The sequence below is a fragment of the Netta rufina genome (genome assembly GCF_964035555.1).
Source record: "Netta rufina genome assembly, chromosome: 13".
NCBI lineage: Eukaryota > Metazoa > Chordata > Aves > Anseriformes > Anatidae > Netta > Netta rufina.
This window is the reverse complement of record NC_140136.1, coordinates 1,381,045-1,401,609: the sequence shown is the minus strand read 5'-3', so window position 1 is coordinate 1,401,609 and position 20,565 is coordinate 1,381,045. Positions and strand designations below refer to the sequence as shown.

Here is a 20,565-nt window from a genome sequence, read left to right as displayed (position 1 = left end):
CAGGTGCCGTGAAGTTTTTGAAGGAGAGGAACGAGCTTTAAGCGGGTCCTAAATAACCAGACACAAACCTGGTTATCAGAGGAACCTCCCTGAAGCCCACAGTGCTGTGTAGTTACCAGAAATCACCAGAAATGGGGATGTGATTCCATGGGACTTCGCACAGGCACTAACTCAGGCATCTTGGCCAAGCACATAGCTGCTCGTGGAGCAAACAGAACTGTTTCCAGCTGTGGCTGTGTAACGCTGTCTCCATGGAAAGGCCATTACTGACACAGAATGCCAGTGCCAGCTTGGTTGTTTTTTTCCTCTTGGTGGTTGCAAGGTGAACTGGCAACAGGTTAACGCTGACTCAGATGGGGGCCATCTGTTCAGGAATACGTGGTCAGTGCAGCCTACATCTCAGTGCTGGAAATGACAATGGCTGATTTTCTGTGGGCTGTAGAAATCAGGTGCTGTTTCCAGAGTGGTGCTGCTTTGGTGAGTCTCAGTTCAGAAATCAGGGAACAAATCCGTTTAGAAGGTAAATATTGTCCTCAGTGTATGCTTTAAAAGCCCTAGGAAAAAAAAAAAAAAGCTTCTTTGTTCTGTGCTGCCTGGCTTATTTTTAAATTTATATTGCTTCGTGATTATTTATTTGTGTCTCATACAGATCACGGACTAAGCCCCTCGTTGAGCTAAGTGCTTTATCAAACACACTAAAAAAAAAATAGCCCAAGGAGTTTATAATGCCAAACGAGAGACAGCTGGCATGGACCGGCGGGGTAGTACAAGAAGCACGGGCTTACTGTTGGGTGTACTCATGAGCGCGGATCTTGGCTCGTGTTACTGAAATGCTCTCTGGCTGCATGGTACCGAAATGAATGCTGAAGTGCTGTGTCCGTCCTTACAGAAGAGTTTTCAGGAGGACAGTGAATATTTTTCTGTTTTTTAAGGAGGTTGACAGCTTACCCAGGCATAAGCGGAGGAGTCATATGTTTCTAATGAGGAACCTTGAAAGGGGAGGTTGAGAGCTGTTTTAGCTGCTTTTAGCTTAAATTGGTGGTTGAATTTCTGCAAGGCAACACCACGGCACTGAGTCGAGCTATTCGTTTGAAAAAAAAAATAAAAATCAAGTGCAGAAGTAGATCTGTGAATCATCAGCTTAGCAGCGGTTGTGGAATGCGTGTGCTGGAACGAGATGACTCCTAGGTGAGGTGGGGAAGGACGAGAAGGGTCAGAGCCTCGTGGATCCCCCTCTGCCAGCTGTGGGAAGGACGAGGGCCCCAAGAGCTGTTACAGGATGCAGTTTGCTCTAACGCTGGCGTGTGGATTTTAGAGCAATTGGAGGCTCTTCCTGCGAGCTACCTTGGTTTCATGGCTCTGATGGTTCTGGAAGCCCCAGGAATGGGGTGGGAGAGGGACAGGGATGGAGCCTGTGTGTACAGAAGCTGTTTTAAAAGCAGGGCAGCTCGTACTCCAGCCTTTGTCGGAACAGGTGCCTGCTCTGAACAGTGAATCTCCCCTCACAAGCCACAAACAAGCAGAAGAGGAACGTGACCCAAATATCTCCCCCGTTCTGAGTGCATCCGAGAGGAGCCCAACAGGCCTGGGCTGATTCCTGGCTTTCTGAACAAAAACGCAGACCTGCTTCTGGTGGCAGCCGGAGGTCCTCAGATGAGACCTCAGCCCTGGCTTGTGCCACATGCAGGTTTGTGACCCTGTTTGAGGGGCACTGCACACAGATGAGGGCCAAAATTCTTACAACGAGTGGCTGGGGAAGGACGGTGTAGTACCACAGATGGGATGCCCATCAGGGCAGTGGGGAGGGAGAGCCCTTCGCAATTCAAGTGCCCCCTTCTCCTTTCCTTTTGAAGTGGGTTAAGTTGTAAGCTTCATAGATACGAAGGCTCTTTTCGGGCTAAATGTTCAGAACCGCTTTGAATTTGTTGCTGTGGCTGAGGTGGTGTTTTCGTAGCCTGTTCCTGTGGCTGATGGCTGCCTGTGGAAGCCAAGGCCTGTCACATGCCAGGTGCCACGGCGCTGGGAGCTGTGATGGGACTCAGGAGCTGCTGGTGTAGGTTTACTGGGGCTGCTCTGCACCGCTGGGCTGCGGGCTGGAGAGCAAGTGGGGCAGAAGCTGATGTGAGGAGGATGCACTCAGCGGTTCTGTTTTTATTATGCTTGTTCCAGCAGTCAGACCTATTTTAAGGCCGCGTCCTCGCAGCTGCAAAGCTGATAATGTACTGTAGCATCTAATCCCACCCTGTGAAGGCAGCTTGCTATCCCCCAAGTGCCTGCCAGTCTCTCTGCTTGTTTATCACCCTCCAGAGCGCGGCGTAACGCCTGCCTGAAGAGTGGTCGGCTTCATCCTCGCCGGGAGCTTATTCAGACAGCATCCTGCAGGGAGGAAGAACGGAGGTTCGCTGCGGTGCGAGCTGACGGAGCCAGTCCTCTGCCTTACCTGTAACCTTAATCTCTCTGCTGAGCTCTTGTACGCTGACACATTTGGCAGCTCCTCGGCAAAGCTGCAGAGAGCTGAAACCCACCCAGCTTACGTGCAGAAAGCCGCTTGCTGCAGCGTGTGACTTGGCAGCGAGGGAAGCACGCAGGGCGAACGCGGCCGTTCCCTGGGAAGGCTGCTGCGTGCCAGGGCGGCTGAATCGGCTCGGAGCAGGTGACTCACACCAGGGCCCTCTGGGCACCCGGTGGAATGCAATAAATAAGCAGCGTGCTTCGGTGATTCAACATCATCCCTGGCTCCCCACCCAAGCAGCGCAACCACCTGCCCCGCTCTGCCCTCCTCCAGCTGTTAGTGCTCCGGCTTCCCCAGGAAGTCCTGTCTGCCTTTGATGCCTCCGTGCTGCTCTGGCAAAGCCTGTAAATCCTGATGCTCCCTTCATCTTTAAGACCCGGAGACAAAACCTTGTGGCTGTGGCTCGAGCTGGTGTCTGCTAATAATCGCTGCGGAGCTGCTGGGGCACATTCTGCCCCTGCCTACGTGGTGTCTGTGGGAAGTTCTGCAGGGCTGGTCTCTGCACGGCTCTGCAGGATGCCTGGGTGCCTTCGGAGCGATAAAAGGCGAGTGAAAAGACGCAGATCAACTCATGCTAATATGCCACTTGCTGGGTGGCAAGGCTACGTCTTCTATTTCTACGTTAACATGAGCTGGTCGGAAGGAAGCCTGTCCCTTCCCTGGTGATCTGTCTGTGACTGAGGGCTAAAAGTAAATGAAAGCTGAACGGGCTTTCCGCAGAAATACTGGGGAGGAAAATGCTATTTCAGCTAAAAAGAATTGTTTGTACAACTGGAGCTAAAGAAGCGGGAGTTGACTTAGGGCTGGGGGTGAGAAGGCACATCCCAGCTCATCTGAACACAACGGTTCTGTTCTGCCTTCCAGTTGGAGCAACTTCAACATGTGGCCAAAAAAAAGTTTTAGGCTGGGGTTTAAGTAACTGAAAAGGGAATTTCAGAGTGTCCACAAGGAGCAGAGACTGGCCTGGGTGACCTGGGAGGTTCCTTCCTGCCTCGTGCTCCTAGTGAACAGGACACTTTCTCAGCCTCAGCTGCCCCAAAGGATGTTGTAAATACATCCTTTGTGATAAAGATGTGTAAGATGTTCTCTGCATCCTGCCCTGCCTCGTCCCGTTGTGTGCTTGCTCTTTGTGGTGGTGGAAACCTTCACGTTTGTTTTTGCTTGTTTTGCTACAGGAATGGGGACCGCAGATCACGTTATAGTGCTGGCTTCCACCAACCGTGCTGATGTCTTGGATAGTGCCTTGATGAGACCTGGGAGGCTTGACAGGCACATCTTTATCGATCTTCCAACGCTCCAGGTATTTTCCACGCGCTGCCCTGTCCTTCCCGTAATGCTGATGACAAAAGTGTCCCAGTCCTTTGCCTGCTGATGATTCACGGGCCTGGCAAAGGCTGAGCTTGGAGGAGATAGAGATAGTACGCCTTTCTGTGTGCCTTCCTTCTTATTTATGTGCCCTAAATCAGAGATTTGACATGCTAATATAGCTGCCTGTTTCAGTGAAATGACAGCTCGCTGGTTTTAAGCGTATCTGTTCCTATAGGAGCTTTGGCAGAAGATTCTCCTGTGAGGTTCTTTGCCGTGCAGATGCAGAACGTTATATATAGTCTTCTCCCCAGGAAATTGGGAACCACCTAATTGGCAAGTTGGCTTGTGGGGGAGAGCTCAAATTGTCGTGTGCTTTGAGCATCATTTGCCTCGCAGGTTTTATTGTCCTCGCTATCCTCCTCAGGCTCTTTGTTTTCCTTCAGACAGCCCGCTAAGTGACTTTCCTTCTGAATGCTTGTTAAATCCATTTACTAGGGGAGTCTTCCACGGCTGCTGTGTTGACGTTTGTAGCAGAGCTTTGGAAACAGGCTCAGCTGCAGCAAAGGTCTGTCCGCTCTGCCAGCACAGCCTCTTCTTCTTCCATCTGTGCTTTACTGTCGTCCTCCGAGTTTTCACTTAAAATACCTTAAATGCCTGATACAATCTGGCACCGGAAGCATGAACCGTGCAGCTGCCCTGAAGGAGGAAGGGGAAAAACCCTGGCAACTGAGCCCATTGTTTTAATCAGGATCTCCTGGACCAGCTGAATGAGTCACTCCCTGGCTGCCCGCCAGCCATCATCTCACCCCCACCTTTGTCTGGGAAATGGTTGCAGGCTAAGTAACTAGTAGATGGGGCTTTCGTTTGCAGTGTAGGAGGGAGCAGGTAGAGGCACTCCGAGCTCCTTCCTGCAAGTGCTTTTATGGGAAGAGAAAAGTTAAAAGACAGATCAGAGTGAAAGTTTGGAGGAGAGTGGCCCTGAGAGAGAAAGCAGTGACTCACGGTAAGCCTTCGTACATCTGTTCTGAATTTGAGAGCTGGGTGTTTATCGGGGCTCCCGTGGAACCGAAGTGCTGTAAGGACAGCCCTGCCCTCTGGTGGCAGTGCTCCTGTCCCCGCTGCCAGAGGTCTGGCTCCTCCTCTGCTCCCTGGGATGGAGAGCAGGCAAGCTGCCATGTCGCAAAGGTCTGCTGGGCTCGGGTGTTCGCTGTCGTGTGAGTGCTCCGTGTTCTTCGCAGGAGAGAAGAGAGATCTTTGAGCAGCACCTGAAGGGCCTCAAACTGATCCAAGATGCCAGCTTCTACTCGCAGCACCTTGCAGAACTGACTCCAGGCTTCAGCGGTATGACATGCTGTGTCCCTGTGGGGCTGTTCTGCCTCCCTCCTTGCTAATTCCATTGTTCAACCTGAAGCTTCTCAGTTGCTTAGTTTAAAGAGGGTATTTTGGTCCAAAAGGCTTTTTTTTTTTTTCTTACCCTTCAAATCTTCCCCACTGAAATAGTGGGAACCTAACCAGCTCCCTGGTGAATGGAGTTGCAATGAGCAATTGTTTGTGGCTATTTTCAATCTTCTGAAGTTTCTGGCAGGGTGTGGAGGTTGGAGGAAAGCACACTTTTACAGGGCCTGAATCCTGATTCCGAAGGGGAGGAACCGCTGTTCATTCTCTGCTCCAAAGCTGGTGTCAAGGATGAGGTGTTGCGCTTCACGCTGAGATGTGGAAAGACTCTTAAGTTGATACGTGTTAGCAGGAAAATGATGGGAGGAATGAATAGCAGTTCCTTCGTCGGTCAGGGTAGAAATTGGACAGCTCTGGCTCCTGCACTGAGCCTGTTTCCAGGGTAGGTCCCTGGGATTTTGAAACAGTGCTGAGCAAGGGGCTCCAGAGTTCCTGTTTATGTGGAGTTCCTGGAATATCCTTTCTGGGTTTCCCCTCTAACAGGCCCCAGCACAGTGCCTCTTCGTGACTTCTTTCGGCAGCCCCCCACCACCATCACCCACCCACACAAACTCAGAACAGATGTTCTTTCTCTTCTGCACAGAGGTTTGTGCGGTTGCTGCATGAACAGCGCGGCGGCCCATGCCAATCCAGGCTGCCCACGCCACTCCCCTGTTGTTGAGAGCCAGCCTTGGCTTCAGCCTGTTAATTGATTGCTGAACTCTGTCCTCTGTGTGGCAACGCGGCGTTCACTGCCAAGGCAGTTGTATTGTTCAAGTCCAACATAAACACCATGGATTAGGTTTGCTCTCTGTTCCCAAGGAACAAAGAGGAGCTTGCAGTGCAGCTATTTGACTTCCTTAGGTCCCTCTCTAGATCTGTTCCTGCCTTTTTTGTCCCCTAAAATGTGCCGGTCACATAAAACACAACATAATTCTTGTAAACTCTTTGCTACAGGAGCTGACATAGCAAATATATGCAATGAAGCTGCTCTTCATGCTGCTAGAGAAGGTCACAAATCCATCGATACTTCCAACTTCGAGTATGCCGTGGAAAGAGTGATTGCAGGTAAGTGACCCGGCCGTTTCCGCTGTTGTCTCGCTAATCTGTGTCAGCTCCTGGAGGGAAAGAAGGATCAGGTGATTGCGTTATGTTCCAGGAAGACAATTGGGTCTTAACTGGTTCCTCTTGTAGAGAGAGCTGTCTGGAAAATCTTGAATGCCATAGCTGGAGAAAGATTTTATGAATGAGCCCCTAAATGGACCTGTTTTTCTGACTCTGCAGGCAACCTGAGCCAGTAGCTCAGGGCAAATGACCAGTAGCAAAATAGTAAAGAAGGGAATTCAAAGCTGGATGGTTGGTGGTTGGTTTGTTTTTTCATTAGAATAAATAAAGTGGAAGTATCTCTGGGTTTTTGTTGCTGCTCTGGACACCTGCTACATCAACATGAATAGCAAAAGCAAACGGGCTACCCCATCCTCAACAGCAACAGGAAGAAATTAGAGATTTTTCTTTTTGGCCTCAAAGCCCAGGCTTTGATGAATTGGCAGAAAAAACTGAAAGACAGTAGAGTACTGTTCTCCCTCTGAGAACATCCTGTCAGCCTTTCCCTGTCACTTGTGCAAGTGCCAGCAGAGGAACCTCTGGAGATTACCCTGTAGCAGTATATTAGAGGGAGGGGGGGAAAAGAGTTCCCAGAACGCTTGACTTCACCTGAGGGATTTGAATCTGGTCGGTTTTGATCTGAAGTGCCCTCTAGGCAAGCTTTGGTTTTCATAATCTGACACTTAACTGCTTCCAGGCTGCAGCAGCATTACTGGCGGGTGAGCCTGGGCAAACGGAGAGGCGTTCTGTGCTCTTCTTAGTAGAGCGTGTGAAACAGGATGTTTGTACTGGGTCAGTTATTTCCTAATATAGAAATTAGGTTTTCACTATTTGTTTTTTTAAATCAGAAAATGCCTAAATAATTCCTCATCTAAGAGAAGATTTTTTGAGAATTCCTGACAGTTTCACCTGCCTCTTAAAAACGACTTCTGGAGTGCTTTGGGTGCCTGTGACCCCGTTTCCACGAAGCCCAAACTGTGCTCAGCAGCTCCCAGGAGTGGACAGTGAGACGGCTCTAGCTGCAGTGCAGAAATCCTAATCAGCTGTAGCAAATAGGTGCTTTACTTTCACATCTGCAGTAGAGAAAGCACTGAACTCAGAGGGATTCCCTTAACTTTTCACTCTGAATTCCACCATAGCCTTAGTTCCCCAGACATGGAAGACAGGGCAAGAAGCAAGGAAGACCACAGGGCCGTGTAGCAGAAGGGATATCTTGTTTTAATGTGGTGGATGTTAGAGGGCATGGGCTTCAGCAGTTTCACTGCTGACAGGCAGGCTCGCTTCACTGAGGCTTTGTGGCATTTGAGAGGCAATAACATCTTTTTGTTGCTTAATCGGATTTTTTTCATATTAGCAGGACTTGGCTATTTTTTGTAGGACACCCTAAACACCCCTCCAGGCCCTTATATTAAATGTACCCTTGCCATGTAATAGGAATGCTTCTGAGTTTCACAATTCAGAGGGTATTTCAGTTGCTATAAAAGCTTTTCTTGAAGAAAACAAGATATTACTGTGCTTTCCATTATAGGCTGCTGGTTTTAATAAGGGTGGTGCGGAATCAAAAGAGAACTTTGCAAGTCCAGAGGCCCTGTCAGCCTTACAGCTTTGTGTTGCAGTGAGGGAGGAGTAAGAACTCTTCTCTGTGGTAGTCTCCATTGTGTTTTCAGTTTGGGAACAGAAAGTAGGCAGTAAGTCATGTCTCCTGGGAGCGATGGAGGAAACCTGCTGAGCACACAGGGGCAGTTAGGGGCTGTCTTTGGAACTGTCTGTGGAAGATGGAGCGGAGCCTGTGCTCTGGTGGGGTTTGTGTACGCAGTGTAAGACCAGCGGAGATGCACCCGAGTTGCTTCCTGGCTTATTTCTCTCGTAAATGTGATAAGTGCAGGCCTTCAGAGAACTCTCCTGGAGCCTGGAGCTTGCTTTCTGTAGGGGAAGAAACAATCGCTGTGGGCACACTGTGTGCTATTGTGAAGAGCACAGTCCCTCCCTTCTTGGTGGGCTGGCAGAGGGATGCTTCCAGAGTATAAAAAAAAATTAAATAGATTATATATAGCACATACATGCGTCTTTCTATAGAAAGATCCATACAGGGAATGCACACACACTGCTGAAGGCGAGGTAAGGGACTGACTAACGAAAATGAAGGCTGTTGCAATTAATCTGCTGTTCCATCACCATCATGCCTTGCAGGGCACAGTGCTTTCCAGCATCCCCGAGCAGTAATTTTACAAGATCTGCCACGCTCATTTTGCTGTTTCCTTGTTTAATAAAGCTCTTGACTTTGTTTAAAAATTAATGTTAATAGAATGTTGTTTTCCAAGGCATCAGGCAACCTTGGTATAATGCTGCTCTTGACTGTGCCTGCTCTACCCCCTGTTGCTGCTGGCACTGTGCAGAAACATCCACTTTAAAGCACTGGTACCTCCTTGCGCTCGATACGCGGGGCAGTAATGAGTGCTCGGTGTGCAGTGTGTTCTGTAGTTAACGTATTTTCTGCGTGCTGGAAGCTTTACTCCCATTCAGCATTTTTTGAAATCCTAATTGGACTTATTCTGTGTTACGGACTATTGGGTTGGAAAATAGACACTTTCAAAAATCACCTTTCTGGAGAAAGTATTAAATGTGAGTTATGGCTTAATTTGCTCGTTCTCAGGAGCCTGGGAATAAGCTCATACGGAGCATGCCATGTGTAATCAGAGATTCCTTGGGTCTGGAGAAAGATTTTGGGTAGATATTTGTGGTTTTCTTTTCTGACTTGAAGACTTCTGATGCACAGGAATCTCAGCTGGGACCTCTCTGCTACATATAATGGAACATCTCGGTTCCCTCGTGTCCCTCAGTTCCCTAAGGGACTGAAAGATCTTACAGCAGACTAAATATGCTCTTCCAGACAGACTTTTTTTTTGGTGGTGGGTTTTTTGGGGGTTAGATTTTTCCTTTATTTTGAAATAGTACTGCCTTGTTGCAGCTCTGTCCCTCGGCAGAGATGTAGCGTACCTTTGGCAGAGCTGGGAACAGAACAGAGCCTTGCGTTCTAGAGCTGTGATTTCATTGAGCATTAAATTATTTGTGTGATGATTACGTCTGTTGTAAGGGGAAAAAGTCTGTGCCAAGCATGGGTTGCCTTCAACTGCAGGGACAGAGAGCACCTCTTGCACAGCGTGTAACTGGAGGGTGTTTTACTGCCTCTCCCAAAACGGAGTGCAATGGCAACTTTGCTGGCAGTGCAGCCACAGACTGCTCTAGCTCGTGTGCTGCTCTTTACAAGGTGATGCCTGTTGGTTACATTTACTGCCACTTTATTGTCTTATCTCGTCTGTGTTCCGATAGGCACTGCCAAAAGAAGCAAGATCTTGTCACCAGAGGAGAGGAAGGTTGTGGCGTTCCATGAATCAGGGCACGCGTTGGTTGGCTGGCTGCTGGAGCACACGGAGGCAGTGATGAAGGTAACCCCACCGCTGGCTGTTGTGGAGTTCAGTGCTGGGTGGGAAGAGAATCCTTTGGGATCCTCTGTCCAAGACGTGTTGATTGTTTTGCAGCGCTTGTGTTAGATTCTGCTACGTTACCCTGGTTTCCATGAGCTTGGAGCTGTGAATGCTGCAGCAACACAAACAGCACAGAATCACAGAAGGGTTTGGGTTGGAAGGGATCTTAAAGATTACCCAATTTCAACCCCCCTGCCATGGGCAGGGACACCTCCCACTAGATCAGGCTGCCCGAAGCACCCAGCCTGGCCTTAAATGATTCCAGGGATGGGGCATCCACAGCTTCTCTGGGCAGCCTGTGCCAGTGCCTCACCACCCTCTGAGTGAAGAATTTCCTCTGTTTATCTAATCTAAGCCTATCCTCTTTTTGTTTAAAGCCCTGTGTCCTGTCACTGCACCCCTGACACAAAGTCCCTCCCCAGCTTTCCTGTAGCCCCCTGTAGGTACTGGAAGGCCACTGTAAGGTCTCCCTGGAGCCTTTGCTTCTCCAGGCTGAACAACCCCAACTCCCTCAGCCTGTCTTTGTAGGAGATGTGCTCTAGCCCCTTGATTATCTTTGTGGACCTCCTCTGGACTTGTTCTAATACATCCATGGCCTTCTTGTGCTGGGGTCCCCAGAGCTGAGTGCAGTACCACAGGTGGGGGCTCACGAGAGCAGAGACCTGTCTTTGCTCTCAAGATACGCTGTCAAGAAGTCTGTTATCGGGCTCCAGTCATGACAGTGGTGGTGCAAAGCTTAACCAGCCACAGGAAAAATCTTGCCTTCACAAGCCAACTGTAAAGCACTCCCAGTGTGCCTGCTGGCCACCCTGGTGCTGGGCACATTTGGAGCAAGTGAGCGTCCTGCTGCTGCTGCTCAGCTCGTGCGCCTCCTCCAGGCACAGCGCTGCGCTGTGTGCGTGCCTGCACAGTCTCTTTCCCTGCCAGCACGTTGCAGCTACCAGTCAGGCCATTGCAGGAGCTGCTCTGATACTGATGGGAAGAGATGTGTTTTTCAGATCGGCACGCTTGAGATTTGGTGTGCCCGAAGCCCTTCTCTGTAGGGAAGGGCCTCCCTTTGCACCCCGGGGTGCCTTCTGTCCCACGCACGTCTCCTCAAAGAGCCTTGACGCAGGGGAGAGGTGGAGGGGTGGGAATGACAAGGATGACAGCTTCTTGGCCTGCCACCAGCAGCAAATTCACTCTGAATGACCTATTGTATAAGCTGAACTGTTGTTAATTACTCTCAATGAGATGTGGCTGGATGGGGGAAATGGCTCTTATTTTTCTGAAGACATCCTGTGTTTCTCCAGGTAGTCCTGATGATTCTGGAACATGGTAAAGCAAGCTCTGGTTGGCTTATATGCTTCAGAGGTGCTCTGAACTCCTAGAATTTAATTTACTTGCTGTTAAGGACAGCTTCCTTTTTATTTTTTGACCTGGAATGGCAGAAAGTGCATGTCTGCAGCTGCAGAGGCTTCGGTATGGGAATGGCAACATACTGCAGTTTCAGCTGTGTGTCTGTAGGTCAGCCTGCACCATCGCTTTCAACAGATCTCACTGGGAGTGCAGGCCCTTCCTTTCTTCTCTCTGTTGTTAGAGTTGGTTCTTTTTGTTTTCTGCCCTGACGGAGCTGCCCTGTGTTGCAGGTTTCCATAGCCCCTCGAACAAACGCAGCACTTGGATTCGCTCAGATCCTTCCAAGAGAGCAGTATCTCTTCACCAAGGAGCAGCTGCTGGAGAGGATGTGCATGGCTCTGGGCGGGAGAGTGTCCGAGGCCATCACCTTTAACAAAGTCACTACAGGTGAGGAGTCAGACCCTGCTGCAGGCAAGTGGAAATGGTGTAAATAGTCTGAACTTCTGTACTTGTTGCTCTGTCCGAGAGTGATCTTAGAATTTTCCCACTCTGGACAGTGGGAAAGGGAAATGCCAAATTACTTGTTTTGATCTTCGAGTTGTTTTTGTAAGAATGAAGGTCTCATTGTGGGATGCAACTGTGTTGTCTTAGACTTTGTCCCAAAGCCTAAGGCCACGGGTGCAATTACCCAGCGAGACTCTTGGCCGGTGGAAGAGCCTGGACCTTCTGTGCCTTGCTTCCACTTAGTTCCAGCTAGTTATAGGCAAATGTGGTAAGAGAAGGCAGTGGCTGCTGAGCAATCCATACACTTTAGCTACCAGTGTGTTTATTCAGGGTCATGCACGGGTCTTGCAGTACAGGAGGAAAGGTCCATCAGCAGCCAGTGATCACCTGCCTGGGTTCCTGCAGGTCCTCTAGTCCCTCGACTAGTCAAATGTGTGCTTGTGTAGGACCTGCTTCTCCTGCGCTCCACTCAGAGCTGGAAAATATCACGTCTCTTTCATGCAGGAGCCCAGGATGACCTGAAGAAGGTGACCAAGATCGCCTACTCCATGGTGAAGCAGTACGGGATGGTGCCCAGCATCGGGCAGCTCTCCTTCCCAGATGTGGAGAGTGCCCCTGGAATTGGTCGGCGCCCTTTCAGCCAGGGACTTCAGCAAATGATGGACCACGTAAGGCTGCCCCTGAGCACACCTTCCTGTTTGTTCTTTACTGTCTGCAGCTCGCTGAAAAATGCAAGTCAAATAGCTGAAAACCAAACAAGCTCTGGTTCCGAAGCACTCTAGCTGTGCTTCCTTGGGCTTTGTACTGAGCTGTGTCTTTTGCTACTGGGTGGCTTCCTTAGACTTATTTGCCATCAGCAGGGACTCTCTTTGAGAGATTTGCTAGCACAAAAGTTTACTGTTTCTTATCAGAAGCACTCTTGTGGCTTTTTTCAAAAGGCTTATCTGTATTTTCTGTTAGTGGTAGCTGCTTTCTGCCTGCTCGGTTTGCACATCCTTTCTCTAGGTGCTCTCTTGTTTGTCCACATGTTGTGTGTTGCCACTTGCACTGCAAGTCTCTTCTTGTTACTGTCTTCTAGGAAGCAAAAGTGCTGGTGGCTCAGGCTTACAGACGCACAGAAAAACTCCTGCTGGACAACCGGGATAAGCTGCAGACAGTAAGTTGGAGCTGTCTGAGGTTTCTTTCACTGTTGCTTTTGACCTTGATACTTTCTGTGCTCTGCAGCTTGGTTGCTGCAGCGTCTCTGTGGCCCTAGAATATCTGGTAGTGGAGATATTAATGTGCTGGGAATCAGAGGCTGTTCACTGCATATCCCCTAGATTAGAAGCAGGCACAGGGAGGATGTGTGCCTCCTCCAGCAGTGAGTAGTTCACCTCCTGACACCAGCTGGTATTTGCAGGGGAGGGGAGGAGTGCTCTGTGCTGGATGGGAGCAATCAAACCCCAAACTTGGCTCCCTCACCTGTACTTCTGTGCTAGCCTCTAGGAAATACAGCTTCCTGGAAAGCAGCGACCATTCTTGTGAAGCCTGTGAAGGCGAGAGCAGCTCGTCCTTACAGGCTCTGTAGGCATAAAAGAATTGGGTGAACGGTTTCTGAGGGTGGTGAAAGGACACGGGACCTGTCACAGGCTGACTGGTGACTCCAGGCAGCTTGCACCAGTTACCTGCTTCATACCTGATATATCAAGGAGAACTTGTTGCAGAGGCAGAGCTCTGCCTCCTCTAATTTGTGTCCTGGGAGCCCCTAGCCAGCCCCCCCTCACTGCCAGGACCTCTGCCCCCATCCCTTGGTGCTTGCAGCACCCCGTGTCCCTCCTTGACCTTCCCTTCAGGCTCCTGGTCCGTAACATGCAAACTAGCCAGGAGAACAACCTAATGTCGCATGTTTTGCAAATGAAACAATCCTTAAATCTTTTTAAACAACAACAAAACCCAAAATGCTTCCCTCTGCCCAGCAGCAAGCCTCCTGTGCGTGGTAAGGTGGCCAGAACTCGCTCGGACACCCTGCTGCTCCCCGCTCTGTCCCCGGGACCGTGCCCCAGCAGTGCTCTGAGAGCGGGCGTTGTCGGGGGCTCTCCTCTCCGCAGGGCTCCTCCGTTCCGATACTTTCATTTCACAGCAATCAGATGTTTAGATGTTTGCTAGAGGGTCAGCAGAGAGAAAGCTTTTCAAGTCAAGCCAAAGTGCCTACAGAGCGTCCCGTTTGCCAGGCCGCTGCGTCGCCTCTCGTCAGCAGAACGGAGCGGTTCGTGGGGACAGCCACCCGCTGCTGCTGCTCACAGAGGGGCTGGGGAGCTGACGTTCCCAGGGAGGACCTTCCTGGTGACCCCCAGCCTGCAGGGGCAGCTGTGCTGTGTGTGACACGGTCTGTGCACATAGGAGGGCTCTGGCTCTGGCTCCAGCCTCAGCTGCTGCCTCTCTGCCTCCTCAGGCAGGGCCCCGGGCACTGTGACAGCGGCAGTAAGGGCACTTCCCCACTGTCCCCGGGGTTCTGCCTTGCCGAATCACTTCCTAACGCAAGCTTTATTGCCTCCAGTCATATTTGATGTTTCTGGCCAAAATCACGCTTGCAGAAGGTGCCGGCTGCCCGGGGAGCTTTGTACTGGCTCAGCGGGCGCTGGGGTCCCGCCGGCTGCAGCGTGCTGCCTGGGGCCCCGTTCCTCGTGGGCTCCAGCACGTGCTGAGTCCAGATGTGGAGGTCCGAGTTGAGCTGGCAGGGAGAGGTCAGATCGGTTCAGAGGGGCTGTTTTCAAACCCCTGTGCCTCATTATGCCTTGTTTATTCTTTCTAGCTGTCCAATGCCCTCCTGGAGAAAGAAGTGATAAATTACGACGACATCGAAGCTTTGATTGGGCCCCCGCCCTACGGGCCAAAGAAAATGATAGCTCCTCAGAGCTGGCTTCAAGCAGAGAGAGACAAGCAGGACACGAGAGACGAAGAAATGCCCCAGCAGCCACCAAACCACGAGGAGGAGGAAGAACCACGCCTGAGACCAGTGTGAAGCCCCTCTCTGTGTGCAATGGGAGGACTCCAGAGGTTTCTTTTGAATGCAGACCCTGTCCCTCTTCAGCTCCGGAATCAAAGATACCGAGCAGGGAACCTCTGTGATGCCATTCCCCAAAAACGAAGGGATGGCTCCGCTGCCTCTTGCAACAAGCTTTTCCCTGCGGGAAGGAGAACTCCTTAGGGCTTGGAAATTGCTTCTCAGCAGGGCAGTAGTGGTTAGCAGTTGGGTAAGTCTCATCTGCTGGAAGGATTTCTCCTACACGGGGCTGTTGTGTGCACGTTCTTCGGGATGAGATGTGCTGTGGGGTGCTCCTCAGCCACCTCTGGCTGTGCTGTGTGTGGGGTGCTGGGTGCAGCGCTGCCGTTACGCGACTCCACCGTAACCTGTGAGTGTCTTTGCTGCTGGACATGAACTAAAAGCTGAAAACCAGACTGCACCAGAATAAAATCTTGAACGTGCTGTCGTTTGTGCCATGTGTGGAGGGGTGGCTGTGTCCTGCAGGTACCTATCAGCAGGGGGTGCGGGGCCCTTTAAGGCGCCGCCATCTTGAGTGCGGGCACGCTGAAGCCGCCCTGAGCCCTTTCCGGCGCCGCCATCTTCCCGGAGCCGCCTCTGCACTTCCGGCGCGCGCCGCGGCCGCCTTTCCCTTTTCCGGTCGGCCATCTTCGCAGGCGGGAGGTGAGTGGCGGCTCCGCGGGGCTCCATCGGGCTCCATCCGCCGCCATCCGGCCGGGGCGGCGCCGGGCGGCGCTCGGGGCGAGGCGGGGGAGCGGGGCAGGACCCGAGGGACGCCGCGGAGGGGTTTTGGGTCGGTCGATGGCGCGGGATCCCAGCCCAGCCCTGTCCGTGTCCGCAGGCCGCAGCCGCCATGGCGCCCAGCCGCAATGGCATGATCCTGAAGCCGCACTTCCACAAGGACTGGCAGCGCCGCGTCGCCACCTGGTTCAACCAACCCGCCCGCAAGATCCGCAGGTGAGCGGGGAGCGAGGGGAGAGGAGCGGGGCTGGCTCCGGCTGCGGTCAAATGATGTGGAACATCCGGAATCGCTGTAGCGCCGTGATGAAAGCTCAACCCTGTCTGACTGATGACCGCTGGAGCCGCCTTGGGGGGGGGTTCGGGGATCCCCCTGGGTCGGGGGTTGCGGTTTAGGAGCCCCGGGGGTGGCTGGAGGGCTCTGTCAGTGACAGCTCGCTGCCCCCCGCTCCAGGAGGAAGGCTCGCCAGGCAAAGGCTCGCCGAATTGCGCCTCGGCCCGTGGCTGGGCCCGTCCGGCCCATCGTGAGGTGTCCGACCATCAGGTATCACAAAAAAGTCCGTGCCGGCAGAGGTTTCAGCCTAGAGGAGCTGAAGGTAAGTACGGAGGAGCTGTCCCGGCTCGGGAAGGCCAGCTCTTGGGTTTGGGCTCTGTTGTCCTGTTATTTTGTGTAAAATTTACTCACGAATGGCTGTGGTGTATGGAAGTGTCAGCGTCTGCTTGCACTGGCTGAGCCAGCACGTAGCCAGGGACAGGCTGCTGCTGTCACTGGAGAAGCACACAAAACGTTAGTGTATTTTTTCCTTTTTTTTTTTCTTTTTTTTTTTTTTTTGTAATTGTGGCATGGGGAAGCAGTAACACGACAGAGCAATATGTTAATTTGAGGAGTAAATACTGGTGTGCCTGGTCAGACTATCACTTAAAACATTAAAATCACGTTCTGGTAGAGCGTGAATTGAGTCTCCTGAACTCAATTTAAGTAAAAGGACTGGCAGGTTTTGTTGTTAAATGGCTCTTTGTTTGTAAAACACATTACTGCAGACCCTGCAAGATGCAGCTGGTGCAAACCTGTTTGTGCTGTGGAACGGGTTGGTTGCGGTCACCACAAGGACTGGGGGAAGCTGCCAGCTCCCTCGCCTTGCTGCAGGAGAAGGTCCTGCATCATCCTCCCAGGTGGCTCTCAGCTGATGAGCTGCTGGCCGGGAGCCGAGAGGGAGGTGGGCTGCAGAAAGCCCCACGAGCCTGGTCCCACACAGCAGGAGTAAATGTTAGTGACTGCTGGCAGCATCCCCAGCCTCTCGCGTGTTGTTTAGTGTTTAATTAAAGCATTTATAACAGTGAAATCAGTGCACTGAAGCTGTTAAGCTGCACTTCTGAATGCCAAATGCTTCATTACTTTGTTTTTCTTTAATTTTCAGATAATATTGGGATGTAAATTGATACGCAGATGTTTGCTTTTAAACAGAAATTGAGGTTATTGCTTAAGGGTGTTACCGAAAGTATTTCTTGAGTGGAGCTGTCACTGTTCAGCAAACCAGTTCCCAGGTGCTGGCTCCATAAATTTGTCCAGCACCTCTCAGAGTCTAAATGGTGGCACCACTGATCCCTCTGGCCAGACCCCAGTGCCGGTGGGGGCTCCAGACAGGTGACGAGGCTGGTGGCAGTGCGGTGTTGTCACACGTTGTCACACGCTGGCACTGCACGCTGTGTCTCTCTGCAGCTGGCCGGCATTAACAAAAGGTTTGCCCGGACCATCGGAATCTCGGTGGATCCCAGGCGGCGGAACAAGTCCACGGAGTCGCTGCAGGCCAACGTGCAGAGGCTGAAGGAGTACCGCTCCAAGCTCATCCTCTTCCCGAGGAAGCCCTCTGCGCCCAAGAAAGGAGACAGCTCTGTAAGTACTTGGCACGGTCTGTTTGTGGTGACTTCAGCGGGGGTTTGGTTGTCAGTCCTCCCTCCTGGTGCTCTGGAGGCTGGAGCACAGCCGCTGGTGGGGGGGGGGCTGGGGCTGGGGCTGGGGCTGGCTGTTCCGCTGCAGCTGGCCCAATTTCAGCCTGAGGCTCACCTGTCACCGCCTGCAGCGCCTCTCCTGATGGCACCGGGAAGGCGAGGGTGTGCTCTGCACCGCAGAGTAGTTCAGGGAAAGGAGTGGTGGTGGTGGAAGTCTCGAGAAGGGTGTTGCTGCTGACGTTTAAAAACAACACTTTTTCGGAAGAATCTCACTGAGATCCAAAGGGGAGTTGGCTTTTCCCGTCTGGTCTTGGCTCTGCGCATGAAAAATACATGCTTCCCGTGGGGAGGTGCAGGCAGTGAAACACGATGCCATGCTCAAGCTGCCTTCAGTCTCTGGGAGAGCCTGTGAGCCCCGAGCTGCTTAGCCATGGTGCTGCTTGCTGAGCTGGGCCGTGCTCAGGCAGCTTTCAGAAGAGACAGGAGTGTCTCTGGCATCTTTCACTGCCTGGTTGAGCACAAGTTCTGCTGAACGTGTCAGCTTCACGGTTTTTAAGTCAGGAGGGTGCTGCTCTCCACCTTGGCTTGTGGACTGGCAAAGGTGTGGACGTGAGGATCATGAGATTGAAACTTTCTGAATCTTGGATGCATCTGAATAAAGTGGATTTTTCCAAGGTGCTGTGAGTAGCACACAGACTGCCAAACCCAGTCTGTTCCAGCTGTAAACTGGCTAGCAGCACAGACTGGGAGCTTTCTAAATTCAGCCCAGCTTTCAGGTTGTCCACTGCAGCCTGTTTCCAATCCCAGAACGTAAAGGTAGTTGTGTCTGGAATCATGTTTCAAATTAGTTCAATCAGCTATCTGAAATAAAGTTTAATGATCGTTGTTGATGCAGTAGCTGCACAAGGAGCTGCAGTTAGCTGTGGAAGGAACTGCTGAAGAACACGCTGAGCAGCCAAACTAAAAATGGCTCAGTGGACCTCACCTTTTTTTCCAGCTGGCAGAGCTCTGAGAGGCCACAGCTCTGCTGGCCGGATCCAGCCTCCCTGGTAGCCAGGCAGAGCTCACCGGTGCGGCGTGTGGGTGCCAAGAGCTCCTGCAGCTGCACGGGTGAAGTGCTGAACTCGCTACCATCGCTGCTAAGCCTGCAGTCAGAGTCGTCATCAGCGTGTTTGGGCTGGGAGCTCATGTTAAAAACATGTTTTGGATGCAGGCACCAGGCTGGGAAGCGTACGTACCCGGTTCTAAATGATGTTTTTTCCCTCTCTTGTTATGCAGGCTGAGGAACTCAAGATGGCGACTCAGCTGTCTGGACCAGTTATGCCAATTAGGAACGTAAGTGAAGCCCTAAATCGTGTTCTTTGTGTGAGGGAATTCATGCTGGGATTTAGGGGGGAGGATTCTTGTCATAGTTACGGGTTGCTGGCTTCAGACACTTCCCCTCCTGGATGCACAAACAAAAACCCAGCAGGTCCAGCTCTGCCCTTGTTTATTTTTTAATCAACTGAGAGAAGTCCTTAGGTGTGAGCTGTGTAGAGGAGAGCTCAGGGCACCAAGCCCAGAACTTGCTCGTTAGCCCCCAAATGGCAGCGCTCTGTGGGGACAGGGTCAGAACCACGCCTTGAGGACGTGCAACGAGCTTGTGCTCAGCACTGCCCTCCTGGCAGGGGGCTGCTTGTGCCCTGCTGTCTTCGAGGGAGCCTGTGCCCCCGGCACGTTTGGGGCGTGTGTTGGCTTTCGGGGCCGGGCAGGTTGCGAGGTCACTGTCTTTAAAACCCTCGCTAATTGTGAGATTGTTGATAGCGTGCCACGAACCTGACTCAGATTTCGTTTTGCGCTTGTTTTTCCCTGGTATTTGCTGCTCGTCTGCTGATGTGCGCTGGCAAATTAGGAGCTGGTTGAAATGAGGTGTCTGGTGGAGTGATGATAAGGGCAGGGCCTGCAGATTGCACAAATTCTGTATTCTTAACAGCGTCCTGGAGCCAGTGGTAAAAATGTAGCGAGATTAATTGCGTTAAGCCTTAAATACCGTCTTCTCTGGCAGCCTCTGATGTGCGGTCTGACTGCCGGGCTCTCTCCCACCAGGTTTTCAAGCGGGAGAAGGCCCGCGTTATCACCGAGGAGGAGAAGAACTTCAAGGCCTTCGCCAGCCTGCGCATGGCCCGGGCCAACGCTCGCCTCTTCGGGATTCGGGCAAAACGCGCCAAAGAAGCGGCAGAGCAGGACGTGGAGAAGAAGAAATGAACTGTTCTCAGCAGAACTGCCAATAAAAAACGTAGAAACGGAGCCGTGTGGTGTCTTCTTAGGGCAGACGCAGCATGGAGCTGCCCTGGAGCTTCTCCTGGTGCCGGTACCAGTGGTGGGCAGCGTGGAGGAGCTCGGCCCGGGGCAGGCTCCTCTCTGATCAGAACCTCCGAGCTTCCTGGCAGCGAGGGAAGGAGGCACCCAGCCTCTGTGCTGGAGGGTGATTTGTTTTGTCGTCAGGAACGGGACCAGAGCTTGCTCCTGCCTGGAGCCTGCCCCAGCCCTGCCCTGCTGCTGCCTGTGCCGGGGGGGCGAGCCCAGGGCCGCTCCCTGGGAAGCCCTGGCCCTGCCCCAAGCTTTCCCTGCGGCCTTCGCGTTCGTGTTCCCTTGCAGCGAGCTGTCAAACCCTGGGGCTGTGTGCAGGAGGAAGCTGAGGCTCAGAAGTGGGGTCCCTGTGGGGTCCCTGCTCCCACATTTGGGGTGTGTGGGGCTGTGCTTGCTGCCGCTGGCCGCTGGGTGGAGCCGGGCCCCAGCCCCGTCCTGCTCGCTGTCACCCGGCCCTGCAGCTGCCCGCGGCTCCCTGCCTCACCCCAGCGCCTCGCACTCACCCCCAAAACCTTTTTAAACCACTTCTCTAGGGCAATCCCTCGCTGACCTCCCTGAGCAGCCTGCTGCTGGGGCTCTGCCCCATCCCTGCAGCTCCCGGGGGCTCTGCCAGCCGTGTCCCCTCCGCCTGCTGCAGTCACGGGGCCGTGGGCTCCGTCCCGCTCCGGGGAGCGCTCGCTGGCTGCGGGCTGGCTAAGCACTTCTGGGGCCGTGCTGCACCCGTGCCGGGATAATTGAACCATTCCTATTCATTAACGGGGTGATGACAAACTCAGGGCTCCAGCAGCAGAGGGCTCGGGCGCAGGGCCTTGGGGTGCTGC

The 20,565-nt window shown here is 52.4% G+C and overlaps 2 protein-coding genes across 2 annotated transcripts in view; both read left to right on the top strand.

The window, feature by feature from the left end:
- The window catches only part of SPG7 (SPG7 matrix AAA peptidase subunit, paraplegin), a 31,861-nt gene extending 16,710 nt beyond the window's left edge, over positions 1 to 15,151 (top strand). Inside the window, exons 10-17 of the mRNA XM_084294676.1 lie at positions 3,688 to 3,812; positions 5,059 to 5,161; positions 6,212 to 6,322; positions 9,689 to 9,804; positions 11,472 to 11,628; positions 12,190 to 12,353; positions 12,764 to 12,841; positions 14,477 to 15,151. Of these exons, the coding sequence (XP_084150802.1) occupies positions 3,688 to 3,812; positions 5,059 to 5,161; positions 6,212 to 6,322; positions 9,689 to 9,804; positions 11,472 to 11,628; positions 12,190 to 12,353; positions 12,764 to 12,841; positions 14,477 to 14,686 (1,064 nt within the window). The 3' untranslated portion in view covers positions 14,687 to 15,151. The remainder of the gene's footprint in view (positions 1 to 3,687; positions 3,813 to 5,058; positions 5,162 to 6,211; positions 6,323 to 9,688; positions 9,805 to 11,471; positions 11,629 to 12,189; positions 12,354 to 12,763; positions 12,842 to 14,476) is intronic.
- Positions 15,152 to 15,232: 81 nt separating this feature from the next.
- Positions 15,233 to 19,681, top strand: RPL13 (ribosomal protein L13). The gene is made up of 6 exons (XM_084294686.1): positions 15,233 to 15,370; positions 15,549 to 15,664; positions 15,900 to 16,041; positions 17,166 to 17,339; positions 18,674 to 18,730; positions 19,481 to 19,681. Exons 2-6 carry the CDS (start codon positions 15,561 to 15,563, stop codon positions 19,637 to 19,639), a joined length of 636 nt encoding a protein of 211 aa, XP_084150812.1. The 5' UTR covers positions 15,233 to 15,370; positions 15,549 to 15,560; the 3' UTR covers positions 19,640 to 19,681.
- The last annotated feature ends 884 nt before the right edge of the window (positions 19,682 to 20,565 follow it).

Coding starts and splice junctions, on each gene's coding strand:
- RPL13 (XM_084294686.1), top strand. CDS start 15,561: ATGGCGCCCAGCCGCAATGGCATGATCCTGAAGCCGCACTTCCACAAG. Junction 16,042..17,165: donor TCAGCCTAGAGGAGCTGAAG/GTAAGTACGGAG, acceptor GTCTCTCTGCAG/CTGGCCGGCATTAACAAAAG. Junction 17,340..18,673: donor CCAAGAAAGGAGACAGCTCT/GTAAGTACTTGG, acceptor CTTGTTATGCAG/GCTGAGGAACTCAAGATGGC.